Source organism: Garra rufa, chromosome 6 (assembly GCF_049309525.1).
Source record: "Garra rufa chromosome 6, GarRuf1.0, whole genome shotgun sequence".
Lineage (NCBI taxonomy): Eukaryota > Metazoa > Chordata > Actinopteri > Cypriniformes > Cyprinidae > Garra > Garra rufa.
Genome location: NC_133366.1, coordinates 10,889,953 through 10,913,853, shown reverse-complemented (window position 1 = coordinate 10,913,853; position 23,901 = coordinate 10,889,953). Strand labels below are relative to the sequence as shown.

The 23,901-nt window shown below is 34.8% G+C and overlaps 1 protein-coding gene across 1 annotated transcript in view; it reads left to right on the top strand.

The window, feature by feature from the left end:
• herc3 (HECT and RLD domain containing E3 ubiquitin protein ligase 3) overlaps nucleotides 1–23,901 on the top strand; it is a 42,233-nt gene that overhangs the window by 12,855 nt on the left and 5,477 nt on the right. The window contains exons 9-24 of the mRNA XM_073842464.1: nucleotides 424–497; nucleotides 992–1,116; nucleotides 2,197–2,256; nucleotides 4,499–4,610; nucleotides 6,240–6,429; nucleotides 6,541–6,704; nucleotides 6,889–7,002; nucleotides 7,935–7,958; nucleotides 8,051–8,140; nucleotides 10,545–10,715; nucleotides 10,829–10,972; nucleotides 13,451–13,617; nucleotides 17,860–17,923; nucleotides 20,035–20,117; nucleotides 22,820–23,003; nucleotides 23,101–23,203. Of these exons, the coding sequence (XP_073698565.1) occupies nucleotides 424–497; nucleotides 992–1,116; nucleotides 2,197–2,256; nucleotides 4,499–4,610; nucleotides 6,240–6,429; nucleotides 6,541–6,704; nucleotides 6,889–7,002; nucleotides 7,935–7,958; nucleotides 8,051–8,140; nucleotides 10,545–10,715; nucleotides 10,829–10,972; nucleotides 13,451–13,617; nucleotides 17,860–17,923; nucleotides 20,035–20,117; nucleotides 22,820–23,003; nucleotides 23,101–23,203 (1,869 nt within the window). The remainder of the gene's footprint in view (nucleotides 1–423; nucleotides 498–991; nucleotides 1,117–2,196; nucleotides 2,257–4,498; nucleotides 4,611–6,239; nucleotides 6,430–6,540; nucleotides 6,705–6,888; nucleotides 7,003–7,934; nucleotides 7,959–8,050; nucleotides 8,141–10,544; nucleotides 10,716–10,828; nucleotides 10,973–13,450; nucleotides 13,618–17,859; nucleotides 17,924–20,034; nucleotides 20,118–22,819; nucleotides 23,004–23,100; nucleotides 23,204–23,901) is intronic.

Below are 23,901 nucleotides of genomic sequence, written 5' to 3'. Positions count from 1 at the left end.
GAATCTGTAGTTTAGTTTGTGATTCATCTGATTGCTGAATCATTCAAAGACCTTCGTGTGTGTGTGTATGTGAGAGAGAGTAGTTTTATTTTGATGTCCCCACAGAAGGTTGAATGCACAATTTGCTGTGTGGTTGTGTAAAAATAGTAATAATTAGTCTCTTTATTTTTCCTTAATTCTTTTTTTAGCATATCAGTTGACCTGCAGATATTATTGAAATGATTGAACTCTGTTTCAACGTAAAGCAGGTATGATTTTTGCATTAATGTGCCTGGTTTCTATTCTTCCCTTATTGTTGCTTCTTTTAGGGAACAGGTTGAACTCATCAAAAACACACTGATGACTAACACTCATTCTTTATATGCTTTGGTGTTATATAACTACTGTATAAAAGGAACTACTTTCTATGTTCTTTGTCTACAGAAGGCGAGCGCTACACCATCCGTAAAATTCACAGTGGAGGCGATCATAATTTCCTCCTGTTGTCTACTAAGGAGGTAACCATGCTGATTTTCACTGGAGAGCTGTGAAACAACACAGCTGATGCTGAACTGATTGTTTGGATGTTTTTTTGTTTTTTTATTACAGGAATATTCAATAAATTGGCTTAATTATAAAGTATAGATAGTACCTGGTCATATAGCTTCTGTGTGATTTTGATATTTACATTTAGGCAGTTTTACATTTGCTCTTGTGAAAACTAAAAAGTGGCTGCTAGGATGTCAGTACCTGCTCTTATCCACATGGTGGCGCTGATATATCAATATAATGGGCTTACAGTACATGACAATAACTGCCGAGGTTGCCCTCTCTGATGGGATATGATTTCTGTCTTCATTAGTTTTAATGTATGATAATTAGGAATACTAAAACATGACCAGTTCATACTAAAACAGTTCAAACTGTCTTGTCATGTTTACATCTGTTGTATTTTTTGGCCGGTGGTCATAATATTATGTATCTGAGTGTTTGTTTGTGTGTTTGAGTACAGGGTTCATCTTTTCCTGAGGATTTCCGCATTATGAATAGCACCAAAAGCATCGCTCTGATTAATTCTGAGAGTCTGGACAGCTGGAGGATGAAGCTCCATGACAACAGTGATTCAAGCATCACCAAGTGAGTGTATGACGTTATCCGTTTATGACAGAGGCCTCGCTGAAATCTTCCACTTGGCAGCGTTTTATGATTTTAGAGACAAAATGAACTGCATTGCAAAGTATTTAGAGGATTAGTTCACTTTCAGAACAAAATTGTACTGATAATGTACTCACCCCCTTGTCATCCAAGATGTTCATGTCTTTTTTTCTTCATTCGTAAAGAAATTGTTTTTTTTTTTGAAGAAAACATTTCAGGATTTCTCTCCATGTAGTGGACTTCTATGATGCCCCCGAGTTGAAACTTCCAAATTGCAGTTTAATTGCAGCTTTAAAAGGGCTCTAAAAGATCCTAGCCGAGGAAGAAGGGTCTTATCTAGCGAAACAATCAGTTATTTTCTAAAAAAGTTAACAATTTATATACCTTTTAACCTCAAATGCTCATCTTGTCTAACTGTCCTCCAACTTCAAAATCACCCTAAATTGCTGCTGAAGTACCGACCCAGTGTTTACAAAGCGAACATGCAAAGAAGATCAAACATCCTTTACAAAAAAGGTAATCAGCCATGTAGGATGATTTTAAAGTTGGAGGAGACAATGAGATGGGAGTTTTTTGACCTACCCTAACTGTCTTGAACTGGACTACACAGATTTGATGCAGAGCTAGACAAGACGAGCATTTGAGGTTAAAAATTATATAAATTGAAAACACAGAAAATAACCGATAGATAAGACCCTTATTCCTTGGCTTTAGAGCCCTTTGAAGCTGCATTTAAACTGCATTTTGGAAGTTCAAACTTGCAGGGACCATAGAAGTCCACTATATGGACTATAGAGAAAATTCCTGAAATGTTTTCCTCAAAAAACATAATTTCATTACGACTGAAGAAAGAAAGACATGAACATCTTGGATGAGTAAATTATCTGTAAACTTTTGTTCAGGAGGTGAGCTTCTCCTTTCATTTTTAAGAATTATTTCATTTTTTTTTTAAATTAATGAGTTTAGTTGTGATATCATATCTGTTAAAGCACACTCTGTATAAAATATATTTGCTATGATTTTGATGCTTATATCAAATCTCTTTGACTCCTCCCTATTTAGTGACATCATACTCCTGTTTTCCTCAACTGCATGTTGGAATGCCAGCTTTTTGGACCAAAGGTGAGCAGTTAAGATGTTCCCGCCTTGCATTCCCCTGTCAGTAAGCGTATGTGCCCTGGGTGACGCCATGGAGAGCAGGGTGCTTGCGATTTTTCCATAGGTGACTTCTGCTTAATGTCAGTTGGAAAATTCTTTGTAGAGACCAGCACAGCTCCTGGTTACAGCTCTTTCTGTAAAACAACAGTCTCTCTTTTAAGCAAATGGCACTTGATGGATATCTTTTTCTGACGAGAGAATCATTCTACCTCATTCGGCCTGATGCAGTCCTCGATGTTCATAATCTGCACTGCAGCCGCAAAACATTTCAAGAGATTATCTGGTTACATAAGGGACAACTGGTGTTGCTGGCGTTCAGACAGGGTATTATGAGTTGTGAGGGCAAATCTTCATTTTTTTAAAATGCAGTTTTGTATATGTGATTAAAACTCTGCTGAGCACGTCCTAACTCTGGGTTGGTGAGCGTTTGGAGTAACACATGGTGCCACAGCGCACACTAAACTCTAGATCTCTGAAGAGTTGATGTTTCTGCAGGTCAGAAATGTGCTATTGACTATGCAGATTTATTTTTATGAAATGACATTGAATTGATTTTGAATTTAGTCAGATCAGTACAATCTAATTGCACCATGATTGACTTTTTTAATAATATTTTGTAACTGAAAAGAAAAATGACATTGCATTGTCACTGTTCTTGAAGCAGATATTCATACAGTTTTGCTATTAGTAGAGACTCTGCTGTCAAACACTGTTGAGAGACACAGATTTGGGCAATTCACACATGCTTAATCTCCATTATTAGCTCTAAAAAACCTGTCAAATGTCTTGAAATGCAGTTAAAGTCAAAAGTTTACATACACCTTGCAGAATCTGCAAAATGTTAATTATTTTAACAAAATAAGAGGGATCATACAAAATGCATGTTATTTTTATTTAGTACTGACCTGAATAAGATATTACACATAAAATACGTTTATATATAGTCCACAAGAGAAAATAATAGTTGAATTTATAAAAATGACCCTGTTCAAAAGTTTGATTCTTAATACTATGTTGTTACTTGAATGATCCATGGCTGTGTTTTTATTTTGTTTAGTGATAGTTGTTCATGAGTCGATTGTTTGTCCTGAACAGTCTACTTTTCTTCAGAAAAATCCTTCAGCTCCCACAAATTCTTTGGTTTTTCAACATTTTTGTGTATTTGAACACCTTCCAACAATGTCTGTTTAATTAAAACTGAGGGACTCCTATGCAACTATTGCAGAAGGTTCAAATGCTCACTGATGCTTCAGAAGGAAACACGATGCATTAAGAGCCAGGGGTGAAAACTTTTGAACAGAATCAAGATGTGTACATTTTGCTTATTTTGCCTAAATATCATATTTTTCCGTTTTCCCTTCAGAAGATACATACATGTTTCCCAGAAGACAAAATAAGTTAAATTTACCCTGATCTTATAATTCAAAAAGTTTTCACTCCATCTCTTAATGCATCATTTTCCTTTCCAAAGCATCAGTGAGTGTTTGAACCTTTTGTAGTAGTTGCATATCAGTCTTTCAGTTGTCCTCAGTGTGAGAAAGATGGATCTCAAAGTTATACAGTCACTGTTGGAAACGGTTCAAATACACAAAAATGCTGAAAAACCAACGAACTTGTGGGACCTGAAAGATTTTTCTGAATTACAGATTGGACTGAATGCATTTGCATGTGAAGGTTAAACACATCTTGCCATCTCATTGAAACTGGACTCGTATTAATAACACTTCTTGGTGTCTGACAGGTCGTTTATTATAGATCAGCCGTCTTACCCTGACATGTTTAAAATACACTGGCTCCGGTTCATGTGCTCATGCGTATGGGGTTCACTGGTCTGTAGTTGCAGGGATCAGCATCAGGCTTAAACACCCACAGCTCTGTATTTACACCCAGCGTGTGATCCTGCTTTCATCCCTGCACAGAGACAGACAGATAAAGAGCAATGGAGAGGAGAGAGACCTTAAATCTCCTCACCTCAGATCCATCTATTTGTTCATCTGTTCCATAACTAGTTCCCAGGCCATGACCCAACACTTGCTTGGAGATACTAAATCTCCACTGTTGTGTTTCCAAATTGTTTTAACTAATATAGTTACTAAACCAAACCACTTTTCTAATCTTCATTTAGCAAATTAAATTAGCACACTATCAGATTTCATGCTATGTGTAGTTTATTTAGGATAGTAATTTCCACCTGCTGTTTTCACAGTGAGGACGGGCATTTCAAAACCAACCCCAAAGTCCCAGGCATCGATTTCAATGCCGTTAGGCTGCTTTTTGAGACGCTGATGAAACCAGCCTTCGCAAGACTTTTGGAGCAGGTGTGTGTGCTTTGATTTGTTGGCTTCATCTCATCATTTATTTAGGTCGTTAAAGCACTGCATACTTGGAAGGCAGTAACTCTGCTGCATACTTCATCAGGTTTCTAAAACATTCAAAGCCTTGTTTGTGTGTTAACTGGGTGAAAGTTTGTTTACTTTTCAATCTAATTAAAGAAATCATAGCTCTTTTTTATACTCTACCGCTTTGTTTGCAGTCTGTAGGATTTCTTTCAGCGTTTTTGAAAGAAGCCTATTATGAAAGAAGCCTAGGCTGCATTTATCTGAACAAAGATAACAGTAAAATTGTGAAATATTATTACAATTTAAAGTAAATTGTCTCTGTCTGAATATATATTAAAATGTGATTTATTTCTGTGATGCAAAGCTGATTTTTCAGCATCATTACTACAGTCTACAGAGTGACATGATCCTTCAGAAATCATTTTAATATGCTGATTTGATGCTCGAAAAACATTTCTGATTATTAAGAATGTAGAAAACGAATTAATATTTTTGTGGATTTTTTTCAAGATTCTTTAATGACTAGAAAAAAAAATAAAAACAAGCATTTATTTGAAATATAATTTTGTAACATCTCTTATGTCACTTTTAATCAATTTAATGCATCCTTGCAGAATAAAATAATCTGTTCCTTTTAAAAAAAACTGAATTTATTGGTTAGTTATTTCATCCTTGATTTGATTTGATCAGAAGGACATTTTATTGGTTAATAGTTATTAGTTATTTTATTTAAATAAGTCTTTTCTGCCGGCATTTATTTGATCCGAAATACAGCAAAAGCAGTAATATTGAGAAAATAACTGCTTTCAATTTTTATATATTTTAAAATGTAATTTATTCCTGTGATCAAAAGTGAATTTTCAGCATCATTACTGCAATCTTTAGTGTTCCTTCAGAAATCATTTTAATATGCTGATTTGCTGTTCAAAAAACATTTTTTATTATTTTTGTTATTATCAATATTTAAAACAGTTGAGTAAATTTTTTTCGAGAGTCTTTGATGAATAGAAAGATCTAAGGCTTGTGTAACATTATACACTATACAATTCAAAAGCATGGAGTGAGTTTTTTTTTTTTTTTGAGAAAGAAATTATAGACATTAATACTTTTATTTAGCAAGGATGCTTTAAATTGATCAAAAGTGATGATAAAGACATTTATAATGTTACAAAAGATTTCTATTTCAGATAAATGGCTGCTGTTATGAACTTTCTGTTAATCAAAAAAACATGAAACATTCTACTCGGCTGTTTTTAAAATAATAATAATAATAAATGTTTTTTGAGCAGCAAATCAAAATATTAGAATGATTACTGAAGGATCATGTGACTGAGTAATGATGCTAAAATTCGGCTTTGAAATCACAGGAATAAATTACATTTGAAAATATATTCAAATAGAAAACAGGTATTTTAAATATTAAAAATATTTCACATTTTTACTGTTTTTGCTGTACTTTGGATCAAATAAATGCAGGCTTGGTGAGCAGAAAAGACTACTTTAAAAAACCTTACTGTTCAAAAACTTTTGACTGGTAGTTGACTCGTGATCTTAGTCTGTGTAAAAATAATTTAAATATTAAACAGCCTTGTTAATGTGTTCTTCTAGGCCACGAAGAGCTTTGAGAGTCTCCTGATCCCCCAGCTGCCCTGCTCTCCTCCTGACGTGGAAGCCATGCGGATCTACCTGATCCTGTCTGAATGTCCCGCTCTCCAGGATTCCAAAAACTACATCTCTCTCACCATCCCTCTAGCCATGGCCATCCTCAGACTGGACGCCAACCCCAGCAAAGTGCTGGGTATGCACATATTCCACTGCCTAGCAACACTATTAGTTGCTTAGCTACAAAGTTGATCAAAGTTCACAATCAAAAGGGCCTTTGAAATGAACCTTTATTCTCATTTCTCAGATAACTGGTGGTCTCTAATGGATTGTGAGCTTTTCTCCAGACTGGTGGAAATGTACAAAAGCATTGTTGTGTTTCTGTTGACCGGAGGGAAGGCACTCCTGATGCCCGTGTTTCTGGAGAGCTACACCAGTGCCGCCCTACGACTGCTGGAGAAACTACACAAGGTACATTAAAAATCTTGGTTTTAATGAATAAATGATTGATTTAATTAATAAGCTGTTTGATTGAATATTCCACAGCATCAGAGCTGAATTGCTGTTTTTAATCTGTTCTTGCTGACAAGCCTGTGTAATTTAGTTTATGTTGTTAAATGATAAACTAAGTGTTGATGCCAATGTTTTGATGCAGGTTAATCTGAAAGCCCATCGTGTGGAATACAACAACTTCTACATCCCTGATGTCTCCACCTTGGTGGACATCCAGGAAGACTACCTCAAATGGTTTCTGCGCAAAGCTGATATTGTGCGTATATCGCTGCTCATGCATAAATTTCCATGTCACTTTTACTTTTGCAGATGAACTGCAAAAGCTGTTAACAAAAATGTACAGATAATGCACTCACCCTCTTGTCATCCAAGATCTTTGTCTTTCTTTCTTCAATTGTAAAGAAATTGTTTTTTGAGTAAAACTTGAAGATTACTCTACATATAGTGGACTTTTTTAACGAGTTTGAACTTCCAAAATGCAGTTTAAATGCAGCTTCAGAGGGCCCTAAATAATCCCAGCCGAGGAAGAAATGTCTTATCTAGCAAAACAATCGGTTATTTTCTTAAACAATTGACAATTTATATACTTTTTAACCTCAAATGCTCAGTTCATGACAGTTAGGGTAGGTTGAAAAACTCCCATCTCATTTTCTTCTCCAACTTCAAAATCACTCTACATCGCTGTTTTACCTTTTTTTGTAAAGGACGTTTGATCTTCTTTGCACGTTCACTTTGTAAACACTGGGTTGGTACTTCTGCAGCGATGTAGGACGATTTTGAAGTTGGAGAAGAAAATGAGATGGTGAGTTGAGAGTGAATGAGAGTTTTTCGACATACCCTAACTGTCTTGAACCGGAATACACAGAGTTTACGCAGAGCTAGACAAGACGAGCATTTTGAGGTTAAAAAGTATATAAATAAGACCCTTCTTCCTCGGGTGGGATCATTTAGAGCCCTTTGAAGCTGCACTGAAACTGCATTTTTGGAAGTTCAAACTCAGGGACACAATAGAAGTCCACTATATGGAGAAAAATCATGAAATGTTTTCCTCAAAACAATTTTTTTATAACTGAAGAAAGAAAACCATGGACATCTTGGATGACAAGGGCGTGCGTAAATTATCTGTACATTTTTGTTCTGGAAGTGCCTTGAGATTTTAACATAAGTCCTTGTTTTGTCTTGTTGCAGAAAATGCGATACCCTCCAGTGCAGGTACAGTATGTTGGTTAAGTAACTCTATGTAAATGTATTTTTTTTGACAGTTTTTATGTTCTCAGCTTGATCATCTGAATCTTATTTACCAGGGTTCTGTCACGTTATGTGCCTATCCGTTCATATTGAACGCGCAAGCCAAGACAACCGTGCTGCAAACAGATGCTGAGCTGCAAATGCAGGTAAAAAAAAAAACTATCTTTTGTGACTGGGGGATTTTTTTTAAAGACGTCTCTTCTTCTCACTAAGGCTGCTTTTTAAATTAAATATACAGTAAATGCTATAATATTGTAAAATATATTTTTTCTTAAAACAATATTTTTACTTTTTTTTCTGTTATAATATATTTTAAAATGTAATTTATTCCTGTGATTTGAAAGCTGAATTTTCAGCATCATTACTCCAGTCACATAATACTTTAGAAATCATTCTAATATGCTGATTGCTGCTCACCAAACATTGAAAACAGTTGTGCTGCTTAATGTTTTTGTGAAAACCATGATACAAATTTGTTAGGATTGTTTGATAAATATAAAACTTTATAAATAGCACTTATTTATATACACTACTAGTAAAAAGTATCTTCTGCTCACCAAGCCTGCATTTATCTGATACAGCAAAAAAAGTACAGCAAAAAACAGTAACATTTTGAAATATTTTTACTATTTAAAATAACTGTTTTCTATTTAAATATATTTTATTATATTGAACATAATTTATCCCTGTGGTTTTAAAGCTGCATTTTTAGCATCATTACTCCAGTCACATAATCCTTCGGAAATCTAATTCTAATATTCTGATTTGCTGCTCATAAAAAAATGTATTTAAATATTATGTTGAAAACAGCTGAGTAGAATTTTTTTCAGGTTTCTTTGAAGAATAGAAAGTTCCTAAGAACAGCATTTGTCTGAAATATAAATCTTTTGTAACATTATAAATGTCTGTATCATCACTTTTGATCAATTTAAAGTATCCTAGCTAAATAAAAGTATTAATTTCTATAATTTGTTTCACAATAATATATATATAAATTATTAATAAAAGCTTTTTTTTTCAGATAAATGCTAATCTTTGGATCTTTATATTCATCAAAGAATTCTGAAAAAATGTACTCAACTGTTTTAAATATTAATAATAATACATGTTTCTTGAAAAGCAAATAAACATATGTGACCCTGGACCATAAAACCAGTCTTAAAGGAACACTCCACTTTTTTTGGAAATAGGCTCATTCTCCAACTCCCCCTGAGTTAATAAGTTGAGTTTTACCGTTTTGAAATCCATTCAGCCGTTCTCCTGTTCTGGCGATATCACTTTTAGCATAGCTTAGCATAGATCATTGAATCATATTACGGCCATATTACGGCAGCAAACTTCCTTGATTATTACGCCGGATGGAAGTGTAGTTCCTAATCTTATCAGCCTAGAAACTCGCAGCTTTTTATTTTCCGCCGGTCTTAGTACACGATATAACTACAGAAGAGTCAAGTTTTAAATGGGACAAATATGGAAACTCGTTGGTCATTTTTGAACGTGATGCTATTGGTCTAATAGGATTCAATGATCTATGCTAAGCTATGCTAAAAGTGATATCGCCAGAACAGGAGAACGGCTGAATGGATTTCAAAACGGTAAAACCCAACTTATTAACTCGGGGGGAGTTGGAGAATGAGCCTATTTCCAAAAAAAGTGGGGTGTTCCTTTAAGTAGCACAGGTATATTTGTAGCAATAGCCAAAAATACATTGTATGGGTCAAAATTATAGATTTTTCTTTTATGCCAAAAAGCATATTAAGTAAAGATCATGTTCCATAAAGATATTTTGTAAATTTTCTACCATAAATATATAAAAACTTGATTTTTGATTAGTAATATGCATTGCTAAGAACTTCATTTGAACAATTTTTAAGGCAATTTTCTCAATATTTAGATTTTTTGCACCCTCAGATTCCAGGTTTTCAAATAGTGTTATCTCAGACAAACATTGTCCTATTTTAACAAACAATATATCAATGGAAAGCTTATTTACTCAGCTTTCAGTTGACCTAAGAATCTCAATTTCGAAAGATTTACACTTGTGACTGGTTTCGTGGTCCAGGGTCACATATTAGAAATGATTTCTGAAGAATCACATGACACTGAGACTGGAGTTTTGATCACAAGAATAAATAAGACTTTAAAATACATTTAAATAGAAAGCAGTTGCTTTTAATAGTTAACATTTTTCACAATATTACTGCTTTTACAGTAATCAAATTTCTGCAATTCTGCAAATAAATGCAGGCTTGGTGAGTAGAAGAGACTTTTTAAAAAAGCATTACAAATCTTACTGTTCAAAATCTTTTGACTGGTAATGTATATATTTATTTATTCATAAGAATGTGGGATACCATCTGTTAATTTTGGTCAGTTTAATGCATAATGGATAAAAAATGTACTTTCTTTTACTTTTCTAGCTGTTGGTTTCAGAGCAGATACAGAGGAATTACTCTGTGTGAAAAGCAACAAAATACATAAGGTTTATGATTCTTGACTCTTTATTATTCAGCCTCTTTGACTAGTTTTGCCTGCTTTGGTACTGTTCAGATGGCAGTAAGCGGCGCTAACTTGCACAACGTCTTCATGCTGTTGACTATGGAACCTTTGCTGGCAAGAAACCCTTTCCTGGTGCTTCATGTACGAAGGAACCACTTAGTCAGTGATGCTCTCCGGGAGCTCACAGTCTACAATGACGTAGACTTGAAAAAGCCGCTTAAGGTTTGTGTTCGTCATCCTAACACCAGACTGTTGTCTAGTCCGTATTGTAGCATATTTTGGCCAAGATCGCCCACTAAGACAGTTGACTAACAGAGTTTTATTGATCACTGCAGGTCATCTTCGATGGAGAGGAAGCTGTGGATGCCGGAGGAGTCACTAAGGAGTTCTTCCTGCTCCTGCTGAAAGAGCTGATGGATCCAATCTATGGCATGTTCACCCAGTATTCAGAGTCCAATCTGCTGTGGTTCTCTGACAAAGTGAGTTCGGCCTCAAAGAATTCAACATTATGCTAAGACAATGAAAACTGTTGCATCATTTTATACAGTGAGGGGGAAAAAAATAAAAAATTATTTGGTCCCCTGCGGATTTTATACATTTGCCCACTGACAACACATTTCAAAAAAGTTCTAAATTGATTTGCATTTCAATGAGTGAAATAAGTTTTTAACCCCTTTGCAAAACATCATTTAGTACTTGGTGGAAGAACCCTTGTTGGCAATCAAAGAGGTCAGGCGTTTCTTGTAGCTGGCCACCAGGTTTGCACACATCTCAGGAGGGATTTTGTCCAACTCCTCTTTGCAGATCCTCTCCAAGTCATTAAGGTTTCGAGGCTGACGTTTGGCAACTCAAACCTTCAGCTCCCTCCACAGATTTTCAATGGGATTAAGGTCTGAAGACTGGCTAGGCCTCTCCAGGACCTTAATGTGCTTCTTCTTGAGCCACTTCTTTGTTGCCTTGACCATGTGTTTTGGGTCATTGTCATGCTGAAACACCCATCCACGACCCATTTTCAATGCCCTGGCTAAGGGGAAGGAGGTTCATGGCCCAGTCCGTCATCCCTTTGATGTGGTGCAGTTGTCCTGTCCCCTTAGCAGAAAAACACCCTCAAAGCATAATGTTTCCACCTCCATGTTTGAAGGTGGGGATGGTGTTCTTGAGGTCATAGGCAGCATTCCTCCACCTCCAAACACGGCGAGTTGAGTTGATGCCAAAGAGCTTGATTTTGGTCTCATCTGACCACAATACTTTCACCCGGTTCTCCCCTGAATCACTCAGATGTTCATTAGCAAACTTCAGACGGGCCTGTACATGTGCTTTCTTGAGCAGGGGGACCTTAGGGGTACCAGAGGATTTTAGTCCTTCACGGCGTAGTGTATTACCAATTGTTTTCTTGGTTACTATGGTCCCAGCTGCCTTGAGATCAATGACAAGATCCTTCGGTGTAGTTCTGGGCTGATTGCTCAGTGTTGTCATGATAATTCAAACTCAACGAGGTGAGATCTTGCATGGAGCCCCAGACCGAGGGAGACTGACAGTTGTTCTGTGTTTTTTTCATTGGCGAATAATCGCACCAACTGTTGTTACCTTCTCACCAAGCTGTTGGCGATGGTCTTGTAGCCCATTCCAGTCTTGTGTAGGTCTACAAACTTGTCCCTGACATCCTTGGACAGCTCTTTGGTCTTTTCCATGGAGAGTTTGGAATCTGATTGATTGATTACTTCTGTGGACAGGTGTCTTTTATACAAGTAACAAGCTGAGATTACAAGCACTTCCTTTAAGAGAGTGCTCCTAATATCAGTTCGTTACCTGTCTAAAAGACACCTGGGAGCCAGAAATCTTGCTGATTGATAGGGGATCAAATTTTCACTCATTAAAATGCAAACCGATTTATAACTTTTTTGAAATGTGTTTTTATGGATTTTTTGTTATTCTGTCTCTCACTGTTCAAATAAACCTACCATTAAAATTATAGACTGATCATTCCTTTGTCGGTGGGCAAACATACAAAATCAGCAGGGGATCAAATAATTTTTTCCCTCACTGTATAAGTTAATGGGATAAAATGTGTTGGGGCAACCAGGCATCACCCATCTTCAACAAAAACCCAACAGGATATTTCAGTTGGCTTTTGCATTATTGCAGAATGTAAGCTCTGTGACCAAAAAAAAGTTTTTACATATTTTGTTTATCATGATAATCATGACAAATGAGCACAACTTTTATGAGTTTTGAAGCCTAAACTACACAATGGTTGCGCAACTTCCGACAGCTCTTTCTGTTTTTTTTTTTTTTTTAAAGCATTTTCCCTTAGAGTTAGAACAGTTTGCAAGAGTACCTTTATAAACACAATAAGGCTGTGAAAACAACCAGTTCATAGAAGAGTTTGTCTGTTGAGCATGATGACGTCCCTGACAACCTCTATAGACCTGTTTATGCCACATGTTAGCTTTTCCAAGACAGGTAAAAGCTTTAAAAACATTAAAAAAAAAACATTTCTTGGTTTAACCACAGGCCCAAAGCCCCTTTCAAAAAACCGATTGAATTTAAGTGCTAAAATGCTAACCTGTTTCCTGGTTTTGGCTTACAAAAGGTGCTCTTTAGTGCCACATGAATGAGGACATCAACAGATAATCTTATCAGCCTGGTGATTTTGATGATCTGGGCCAGCTCAGCTGTTTTCATGCAAACATGATGATCCTGCTGGATTTCTATATGGCATGATGACTTCCAGAACACCTCATCTGTGTACAAAACAAGACTGAGATGTGGACTACACGTGATTTAATGAGTTTAATTTACTTGCTCTGCTGGAGAGATCTCATTTGTAGACAAACATTCTTGGATAATTAAAGGATCGTAATGGAATTAGCGCTGTTGGATAAAATCTTGGTGACGTCAGTATGCAAAAGTCTTTTTTTTTATGTGTATCTCATGCCTGTTTGTTTACATTGCAGTGTTTTGTGGAGCACAATTGGTTCCATCTGATTGGGATCATTTGTGGTTTGGCCATCTATAACTCCACCGTGGTGGACCTGCACTTTCCCCTGGTGCTCTACAAGAAGCTTTTGAACGTTTCGCCCACACTGGATGACCTGAGGGAGCTTTCACCCACAGAGGGAAGGTATGAACCATGAGACTTTTCTTTTGACTTTGGATTGTTTATCCAAAAGTGTTGTTCAAAATTACATAAAAGCAGTCCATACAGACCAGAATTTAAGTTATAATTCACAAAAAAGTCTTCTAATCTGCTGTAGCTCTCCATATCAGGTGGGAATCAGGGGACTTTATCCATGTTTAAGTGCTATAATTGAGTCCACGGTGCATCTACTAACCTAGAAAACGTGAAAAAGGACAACCCAGTAACTTTGTTTTTGTAAGCCTTTTTCATCAAGTTTGTGAAAAACCAAGCTGCTCAGATTTCGCTCGCCCTCGTGATGTAGAAAGGGGATCTTCTTATAATATTACCGCCCCTTAAACTGCACGTTTCCACCCATGGCGCCACCATTTTGTGTACCAGTTTTAACACTATGGTGAAAGTTTGAGCAAAGCATGCTAGCTGTTCTGTCGTATTTAGAGTCCCAGCCTCAGAGAAGGCAAGAAAGCATTGGATTTATTGATTTATTTACCGTATATTACTAGCCTGGCTAACACCAGACCACGTTATGACTTCGTCATGATTCGTGGTCTGGGAACCACATGTTCATTTTCTCGTATTTGAGGCGTGGTTTACGAATGCCCAGAGCCGTTTATTGGGCGCTACGAATGTCTATCAAATGCGCCTGTGCGTAGCTCATAGCCAATCGTTTCAATCATACCGGATGACGTATACAGAGCGATGGTTTAACGCCAAAAGTTGCTCTTTTTTCAAAATAAACTTGCGTTCTAAACTACTTAGAACACTTTCTAAGGGGCCGTTCACATGTCGCGTCTTTTGCGCGCTAAAGTTCGTTATTTCAAATGTAGACGCGCGGTATGCACGCACATAATGGAAGCGACACGGTTGCGACGCGCTCGTGTTTTCCATGCGCAAGCTACAGAGCGGTTTGGAAAGGAGAAAGCGACGCGCCTAGCGTTTTCCACGCGTTTTTAGGCACGACATGTGAACGGCTGCATCGAATGATAACTTGCTGCCATGCTGGATCCATAGTTATAAACAAACTGCTTCGGTGAGTCGCATAGAAGGCGTCATCGTCTTGCTGCTCCCTCCCCGTTCTGTGATTGGTTCCCTATCTGAGGTGAAAATTTGGTCCATGGTTTCCATGCTGCCTTCCAGCGTGAATAAAATCGCGCTGCGCGGAAGGCAGCATGGGGACACCCAGGCTAGTATATTACGCTGCTGCCACACAGATCTAATATAAACATGTGATTTCTTTCCCTGCTATTTACCTTCACAGACATAACCGACTGTTTTTGTAACTGACAGTTTAAGCACAATAAGACATGAAAGAGAACTTAGTTTAGTACTCACATGCCACGTGACAGCCGCTTTCTGTACGCATGCTTCGGATGTGTGCGTTCAGAAATCCATATATCAAAAGTTTAAAATAATATCTGACGCGCTGGTTTTTTCGCAAGCTTGCAGAAAAAGGCTTACCAAAATGAAGTTAATGGGTTGTCCTTTTTCACATTTTCTGTGATGGTGGATGCACTGGGGACCCAATTATATCACTTAAATACGGAAAAAGTCAGATTTTCATGATATGTCAGATTTAAAACGCGCAATTTCAGTGCGATAGACATGATAAACAAAACCAAACAGATGTTTTTTTTTTTTTAATCAGAGTATCTGAGGTACGAGCTGTAAAGGCACAGCCCTATTTTGGAAAAGGAGGTAGGGAGCAGCAGCTCATTTGCATTTAAAGAGGCATGCACGAAAACAGTGTGTTTCTGCTTCCACTCAAAATAGGCGTTTTCAAAATGATATAATAAATGATCTGTGGGGTATTTTGAGCTGAAACTTCACAGACACATTCTGTGGACACCCGAGATTCATATTACTTATTGTACAAAGGGGTATAATCGGTCTCCTTTAAAATAATTGGCACAGGATCCAAATCCAGGGGTGCTGGATCCAGCTTGTTCAAAAATAGCCCTATCTTAATCTAAACTTGTACTACTTAGCACTTGTAGGCAACATGTTGTTTTTCCACCAAAAGCCATCACTCTTGCTAATCAAATCAGCTCGGCCTCCCACAGATGCGGTGCAGACCACTGTATCACAGTCCTCGTTAGACCAAATCAATGGACTTCCTGTGACCCCCGAGGCTTTACTGAGAAATCGAAGTCCTAAACGGACTGCACAGACCAGTGAAGAGGAACCGTTTTGTCTAATTTTTCGCCCTACGCTCGGTGTCCTCTGCCACTGCGTTACATAAACAGGTTGTTTTTTATATAACGTTAATTAAAAGCCACCCAAAAAGCTTTTTGAACCGCTCGAGTTTGTGAGTCACCATCAGACCACTAATTGTTTGCAGAAGTACACAATCTAGCCCCAGAGTTGATGGCCAGTTCAAGTCTATAATCGTGTTTTCGGTTTGTGGATTCAAGGCTGTACCCAACATACTTTTGAGTCATGTCATTTTATGAAAGCAGCCATCAGCAGACCTCGACCTGGCAATTATAACTTTCTTAAGACCAGCATCAGCAAATATTGCACAGCTGCCCATGGTGGGTGATTTAAATGTGTGGTAATGTGTTTAAAGGCATCAAGGATTAATTGGTTTCCACTCAGTTGGATGTGTTTGACACATTGTTGGATTCATCCGTGGAAGGTTTTAATCTAATCAACAGCTCAGGAACAAACACAGAGATTTACAGCAACATCAAATTGAAAAGGATCCTCAGCTTCTACTTTATTTTACTTCAGGATAGCCGTAAGCAACCTGTTCCAAGTATACAAACAGACCAAGGATGATATAATTCTAGATTTTAAATTTATTTTATTAAATTTGTTTGTCCCTTACTTTAGTTTTTTTTTATGTTTTGTGTTTAAAAAGTTTTACATTTTTTCACATTCAAATATTTGAACATTTATTTTAATTAAGTTTATGTGATACGTTTTAGAATTAGTGGTAGTGAAAAAAAAGAAACAATTAATATTGCAGTATTTTTCTAGCTTTTGACAATTTTATCTTCGAAATTGCTTTTTAAATTGCTATTTTTTATTGAAATATTGTATTTGAAAAATTAATGCAAGAACTAGAATAAAAAACTTCGGATTTTTCACTAAATAAATATTTACTCATTTATGTACCAGTACAACAATACATATGTAGAAAACAGCAATATTTACAAAACATATATTTAATTAAATATATTCTATGTTTGTCTTAAAATATTGTCATTTTACTAAAATTATTATTTAGTCATAAAATATATATTTTTTTATAATTAGTGCTATTCAAACAATTAATCATGATTAATCGCATCCAAAATAAAAGTTTTTGTTTATATAATATATGGGTGTACTGTGCATATTTATGTATATATAAAGACACACATGCAGTGTATATGTTGAAAATATTTACATGTATATATTATATATGAATATATTTAATATATAAACATAGCCTATTTTTCTTCAGTATATATTTATAATAAATATACACAGTACTAACACATATATTATGTACACAATTTTTTTTTGGATGCAATATATCGTGATTAATCATTGCCCAGCACTATAATTAATATTGTTAAAATGTTAAAATGTTAATTAATTTAAAATTTATTTAATTAATTTAAAAAACAACATTACATTTCTAATGGCCATCTATTGTTATAGTGACATTTTTATATTTATTGCAGTTGCATTTTTAATACATGTGGGTTGTAAATTTTGTAAGCCTTACGATACATTATATGATGCATATACTTTAGATTTTAAATCACAATTTTTTTTTTTTTTTTTTTTTTTTTTTTGCTTGCAGTCCTATGGCACAAACAAACCTCAGTACTCAAGGGCATTGAAGTTACCTTTAAATGTTCTTCTTTTAAATGTAAACTAAATATATTCATGCAACTAGCTATAAACATGCTCTGGTTCTTGTTTGAGACCTCACTTTAATCTGTTTTCTGACTTGGACAGGCTGCTTATGTAAAAACCCTGCAAACATCATGATTTATATGCTGTTTATAGAGTCATAGGGAGAAAACTGTCATTTGTTAAAAGTAGGAGATGATGTGTGGCCTCTGTCCTGCTTAGGTAAGCCAGGGGTTTGCTTTTATACCCTGCAGCTGGTGAGCTCTTAGCTGCGATTAACAGGAGAAAAAAGACAATTAAATGCCTGTCGATGACTCTAGAGATAAAAAGAGACATTGAGAACACTTTCCAAATTTTCATGAAATCTTCATCTGTGTGCAGGAGTCTTCATCAGCTGCTGGAGTATGAAGGCGATGTGGAGGAGACCTTCTGTCTAAACTTTGCAGTAAGTTTCTGGACACCAAAATAAACACGAGCCTTCAAATTAGACCACATTAATAGATTAAATATCCCTGAAATCTATAATTCATATTATGTAGAAGTTCCCAAGTGTTTTAGTAAATAAACTAATTTAACTGAACCTATCCTTGACATCACACATGCTGCCAAGACAATATTTGATGTGTGCGCTTTTACATCTGGAAGATGAAGAGCATTTGCTCATTTGCCATATGTCCCGTCAGTATTTCCTGTTGGATGATGAAACGACATTCAGCAGATGCTTTTGTGGTTTATGATTTAGAATTAGGGATGGGTGATAAAAATAAAACAGTTATTTTCCAAGCTTTTGACAGTATTGGGTCTGAACTTGCTCATAAAATTGCTATTTTTATTGAAAGTTTATATTAAAATTAAAAATCATCTAATAACTAAAAAAAACACTTAAGACTTTACAATAAATTAATATTTACTGATATTTAGTCTCATGTAACAAGATAGCAACACATTATCGGAGAACAGCTATATTTATATTTAGGACTTTCCAAATCAGAATTTTTTATTGTTAACTAAAACTGATGCTGTTAAAAATCGTTTTTGGTAATTGAAAAAAAAAAAAAAAAATTAAATAAAAATGACAAATATTTAATCATATGTAAAAATATTTTTGTCTTATGTAACAATGTGACAATACATGATAGCAAATGGTAATATTTACACAACATGTATATTTAATCAATATATATTATATTTAGTAATAAAATATTATTTCATAATATAAAATAGAACTGGTTTGTAGCTAAGCTAATAGGACTTTCCAAAACAGTTTTTTTATTGTTAACTAAAACTGAAACTATGAAAAAAAAATTGGTAATTGAAAAAAATAAAATAATAAAAATTACAAATATTTAGTCATATGTAACAATAAAACAATACATGATAGCAAACAGCAATATTTACACAACATGTATATTTAATCAAATGTATCATATTTAGTAATAAAATAATATTTAATAATATAAAATAGAACTGATTTGTAGCTAATAGGACTTTCCAAATCAGTATTTTATAATAATTTTTGGTCATTAATAAAAAAATATATATATCATAATTACAAATATTTAGTCAAATATAAAATATTTAGTATTATTTGGACTTTCCAAATCAATCAGTTTTTTACTATTAACTAAAACTAAAACTTATTTTGAAAAAAATATTTTGGTAATTAAAAAAATCAAAATAACAAATATTTATTGTTATATGTAACAACAATATTTAGTTATATGTAAGAATATAACAATACATGACTACAAACAGGAATGTTTAGTTAAATATATTTAGTAATAAAATAATATTTCATAATATAAAACTCATCTGTAGCTAATAGGACTTTCAACATTAGTGTTTTGTGAAAAATGGTTTTTGAACCCATAAAATTATAGAAATTACAAATATTAAATTTACAACTTACACTTAAATAATACAGGTATTACATTTATTTTAAAAGTGAAAATGAATGAAAATTAGACATTTTGTAGATAAATAACTAAAATAAGTTACGTTAAAGTACTAAAATAAATTGAAATAAAAATAAATCAAAGCTAAAAAACATTTTGACTATAACAGAATAACTAAAATGAACACAAAAATTGAAATGAAAACTAATAATATAACATGAAAGCTATTTCAAAATATTGATAAATGATAATAGAATGTAAAAAAAACAGTTTCAAAAATATTACAAATTTTATGAATGAGTTTTAAACAAGAACTTAACTTAAGTGTTAACTTAACACTCTTATTCTTGAGTGAAAATTGTTTTTGTAAAACAGCTACTCAAAATAGAACTCTAATATTACTGGATATTCACAATGTTGCTTCATTTAATAGTATCCATTTGTAAATGGGTCTGGCTTCCAGTCTAAACAAGCGCATTGAAGAATAAAGGGGATATGCTTTAAATATTCAATTTATCACCCAACCCTGTTAAGAATGTGAATCAGCAGTTTTTTAAAGCATGTATCAGCTATTTGTACACAAATATGAAGGTAATGAAGGCTCGCTTGTGTTGGTCAAGCCAAAATGCTCAATGACAAATTGTGACAACTGTTTCCACAGATCACGAGAGAGTATTATGGGATCACGGAGGTTAAAGAGCTGTTACAGGGCGGGAAGACCATCGCCGTGGACAAGACCAACAGGTGCGAATGTTAGTCTGTGGTGTGTGTGTCTCTTTAAATAAAGGTCATGTTGTTCTTGCCAGTGCTCCATATTTCAGTGTGTGTGTGTGTGTTGTCAGCGGGGACAAAATTGCAAGGTTTCAGAAGCTGCAGGAACAGATGGGACAGCACACAAATCCAAACAAAACATGTGTGAATGCACATACAATTGTAATGCATGAAGAATTAATGCTGCATTCAAGGTTATAGTTTAGGACAAACATTAAGTAGAGAGTCTATGAAAAGGAAAATAGTTTAAGAAAATGTATTTGTTTGGAATGTACATGTGTGTCTTTTATTTGCATGTGTGTCTGTGTGTGTCCTGCTGTCTGACGGTAAGATTAGGCAGAAGGCCAGTCATCTTGAGCTCAGATCAAGGCCCGTTCCCACACACACACACACACACACACACACACACACACACACACACACACACACACACATGTTGGGTTTATATGTTTTAAGGGGACATTCCATAGGCGTAATGGTTTTATACTGTACAAACCGTATTTTCTATGGCCCTACACCTACCCTACACCTAAACCTAGCCCTCACAGGAGATTGTGCACACTTTTACTTCATCAAAAAAACTCATTGTGTATGATTTATAAGCCTGTTTCCTCATGGGGACCTGAGAAATGTCCCCACAAGGTCAAAATCTACTGGTATTACTATCCTTGTGGGGACATTTGGTCCCCACAATGTGATGAATACCAGGTACACACACACACACACACACACACTCAGATCACGTACTTCAGCAGACCTGACGCTGATATATGACCTCCTGAAGAGATTACAGGTCTTTAGCCCAGCTCAGATTATCAATCTTAATTCATTTGGTCTGGTGCACAAGCGCATGTGAATATGTGCACTGGATTACCTTCATCTGATATGCTTTATTGATCCTAAATGGGAGATTTTACAAACTGTTGACTAGCTAGCATAATTCAGCATTCCCTTTCAGTGGCATGTAGTGGAATCATTGATGATATTAACTAATAATAGGTCAACTCGAACATAATGTCCTAACCAGATACGCCAAGAATGGTAAATGACATGATCTGTTTCTTGTGTCACATTAAAATTAAAATAAAGAAATAATAAAAGCCTGTTTTTGGGTCCACAAAATCAGTTTAAGAGAATTTAGTAATGCATTCTTTTTTTCATTACTCTGTGATTACATTAGATAATTTTTTTGTGCAGTATTTTTACAGATTTTTTCTTTTTTCATTTAATGGGAATTATCATTATATAACAATTATTATTATCTTTATCAAATGACTGTAATGCGATGATAAAATAAAACTGTGTAAAAGCAATACAACAAATACTACTATGGTGTAAACACATATTTGAGGCCTAAAATGTTTAATTCTACATTCTTTGAAACAAACACTGTATTATTTAGAATATTATAGTGGATTTTAAACATTTAAAGTTCCGATGTCACTAGAATATCGCACTCCTCTCGGCCAATCAGATTTGAGGATCAGAAAGAACTGTTGTGTAAATATATACAGTTAAAGTCCAAAGTTTACATACACCTTGCAGAATCTGCTAAATGTTAATTATTTTAACAAAATAAGAGGGATTATACAAAATGCATGTTATTTTTTTATTTAGTACTGACCTGAAAAAGATATTTCACATAAAAGATGTTTACATACAACCCACAAGAAAAAATTATAGTTGAATTTATAAAAATAACCGTTCAAAATTTTACATACACTTAAATAATACTTAAACTTTAATACTTTTTAAAACTAATACTTTAGTATTTATAATACTTTTTTTTGTTTAGTGATAGTTGTTCATGAGTTCCTTTGTTTGTCCTGAACAGTTAAACTGTCTGCTATTCTTCAGAAAAATCCTCAAAACCCACAAAATCCCTGGTTTTTCAGCATTTTTGTGTATTTGGACCCTTTCCAACAATGACTGTATGATTTTGAGATCCATCTTTTCACACTGAGAACAACTGAGGAACTCATGCAACTCTTACAGAAGGTACAAACACTCACTGATGCTTCTGAAGGAAAAAATATGCAAGAGCCGGGGGTGGGGTGGGGGTGTAAACTTTTGAACATAATTAATGTGTACATTTTTCTTATTTTGCCTAAATATCATTTTTTTTTTATTTAGTACTGCTTCTTTAGTACTTCAAAAGCTTTAAGAGATACTTACATGTTTCCCAGAAGACAAAGTAGGTAAAATTGACCCTGATCTTCAAATTCACCCCCCACTCTTAATGCATTGTGTTTCCTTCTGGAGCATCGGTATGCATTTGAATAGTCTGTAATAGTTGCATATGAGTCCCTCAGTTGTCCTTTGTGTGAAAAGATGGATCTCAAAATCACACAGTCATTTTTGGAAAGGATTCAAATACACAAAAATGCTGAAAAACCAAAGAATTTGTGGGATTTAAAGGATTTTTCTAAAGAACAGCAGGCAGTTTAACTGTTCAGGATGAACAAGGGATCATAAACAACTGTCAGTAAACATTCAGGTAACAACACAGTATTAAGAATACAGGGTCATTTTTATAAATTAAATTATTATTTTCTCTAGTGGACTGTATGCAAATGTATTTTACGTGAAATCTCTTACTCAGGTCAGTACTACAAAAAAAACATGCATTTTGAGAAATAGAGTGTTAATAAAATCTTTTCTGTGTTGGTCTTTAGGAAAGAGTTTGTTCAGGCGTATCTGCAGTATGTTTTCAGTGACGCAGTACAAGAGCAGTATTCGGCCTTCTCCAGCGGTTTCCTGAAGGTCTGTGGTGGGGAGATTCTCTCTCTTTTCCAGCCGTCTGAACTCATGGCCATGGTGGTGGGCAACAACAACTACAACTGGGAGGAGATGGAGAAGGTGGGACACGTTTCATACAAATGTGCTTCAATATTTTATTTATATACAAAATGCCTTGTTTTTCATGGCTTTGCATCTATTCTTTTTTTCCTTGAAGAATGCTTCCTACAAGGGCGAGTTCTCTGCATCCCACCCAACAGTTAAGATGTTTTGGGAGGTGTTTCATGAGTTTCCCTTGGAGAAAAAGAAACAGTTTTTATGTAAGTGAGAGACAACTGTGTAATGGTTGGTGCTATTGAATATTTTATATAAAACTGTCTAAGTATAAAGCTAGTCTAAAGACCTGCTCAAACCAAGAGTAAAACAAAAATACAAAAGAAAACACAAACCTATTCCGTTATTTGTTTTGCTGCATGAAACTGAAATGCACACCAGAACTATATATTGTGCAACTCCGGTCTGCTATTCTTTATAAACTGCAGATGGGAGTATGATGAAATCCAAACACTACACTATAAAACACCTTACTTGAAGGTTTGGATGGATTCCATTAGTAGCAGCCGTGCAAAAGAGTTTACTATGGCTCTTCTAAACAAGATTCTTCTTCATTTGGTGTTGGCTGTCAAAACACATTTTGATGCATTAACATCAGCTGTTGCTCTATGAAATGGAGGCTTGGGACATGTGACCCTTGAGCTTAATTTATTGGTCAGTAAGGTTTTGTCCAATGTTATTTTAGTATTATTTATATTATTAATTTATTGGATTTTATTTTTTATATTTTTAGTTAAATTATAGTTTTAGTTTTAGTAGTTTTAGTAATTTTGTGTTTTTGTCATTTGTATTAGTTTTTTAAATATAGTTTAGTTTTTATTTTTATTTATTTATTTTTTCCTAGTAATTTTAGTGCTTCAAATTAAATGTATTTCAGTTATTATTTCAGTATTTTTTATTTTAA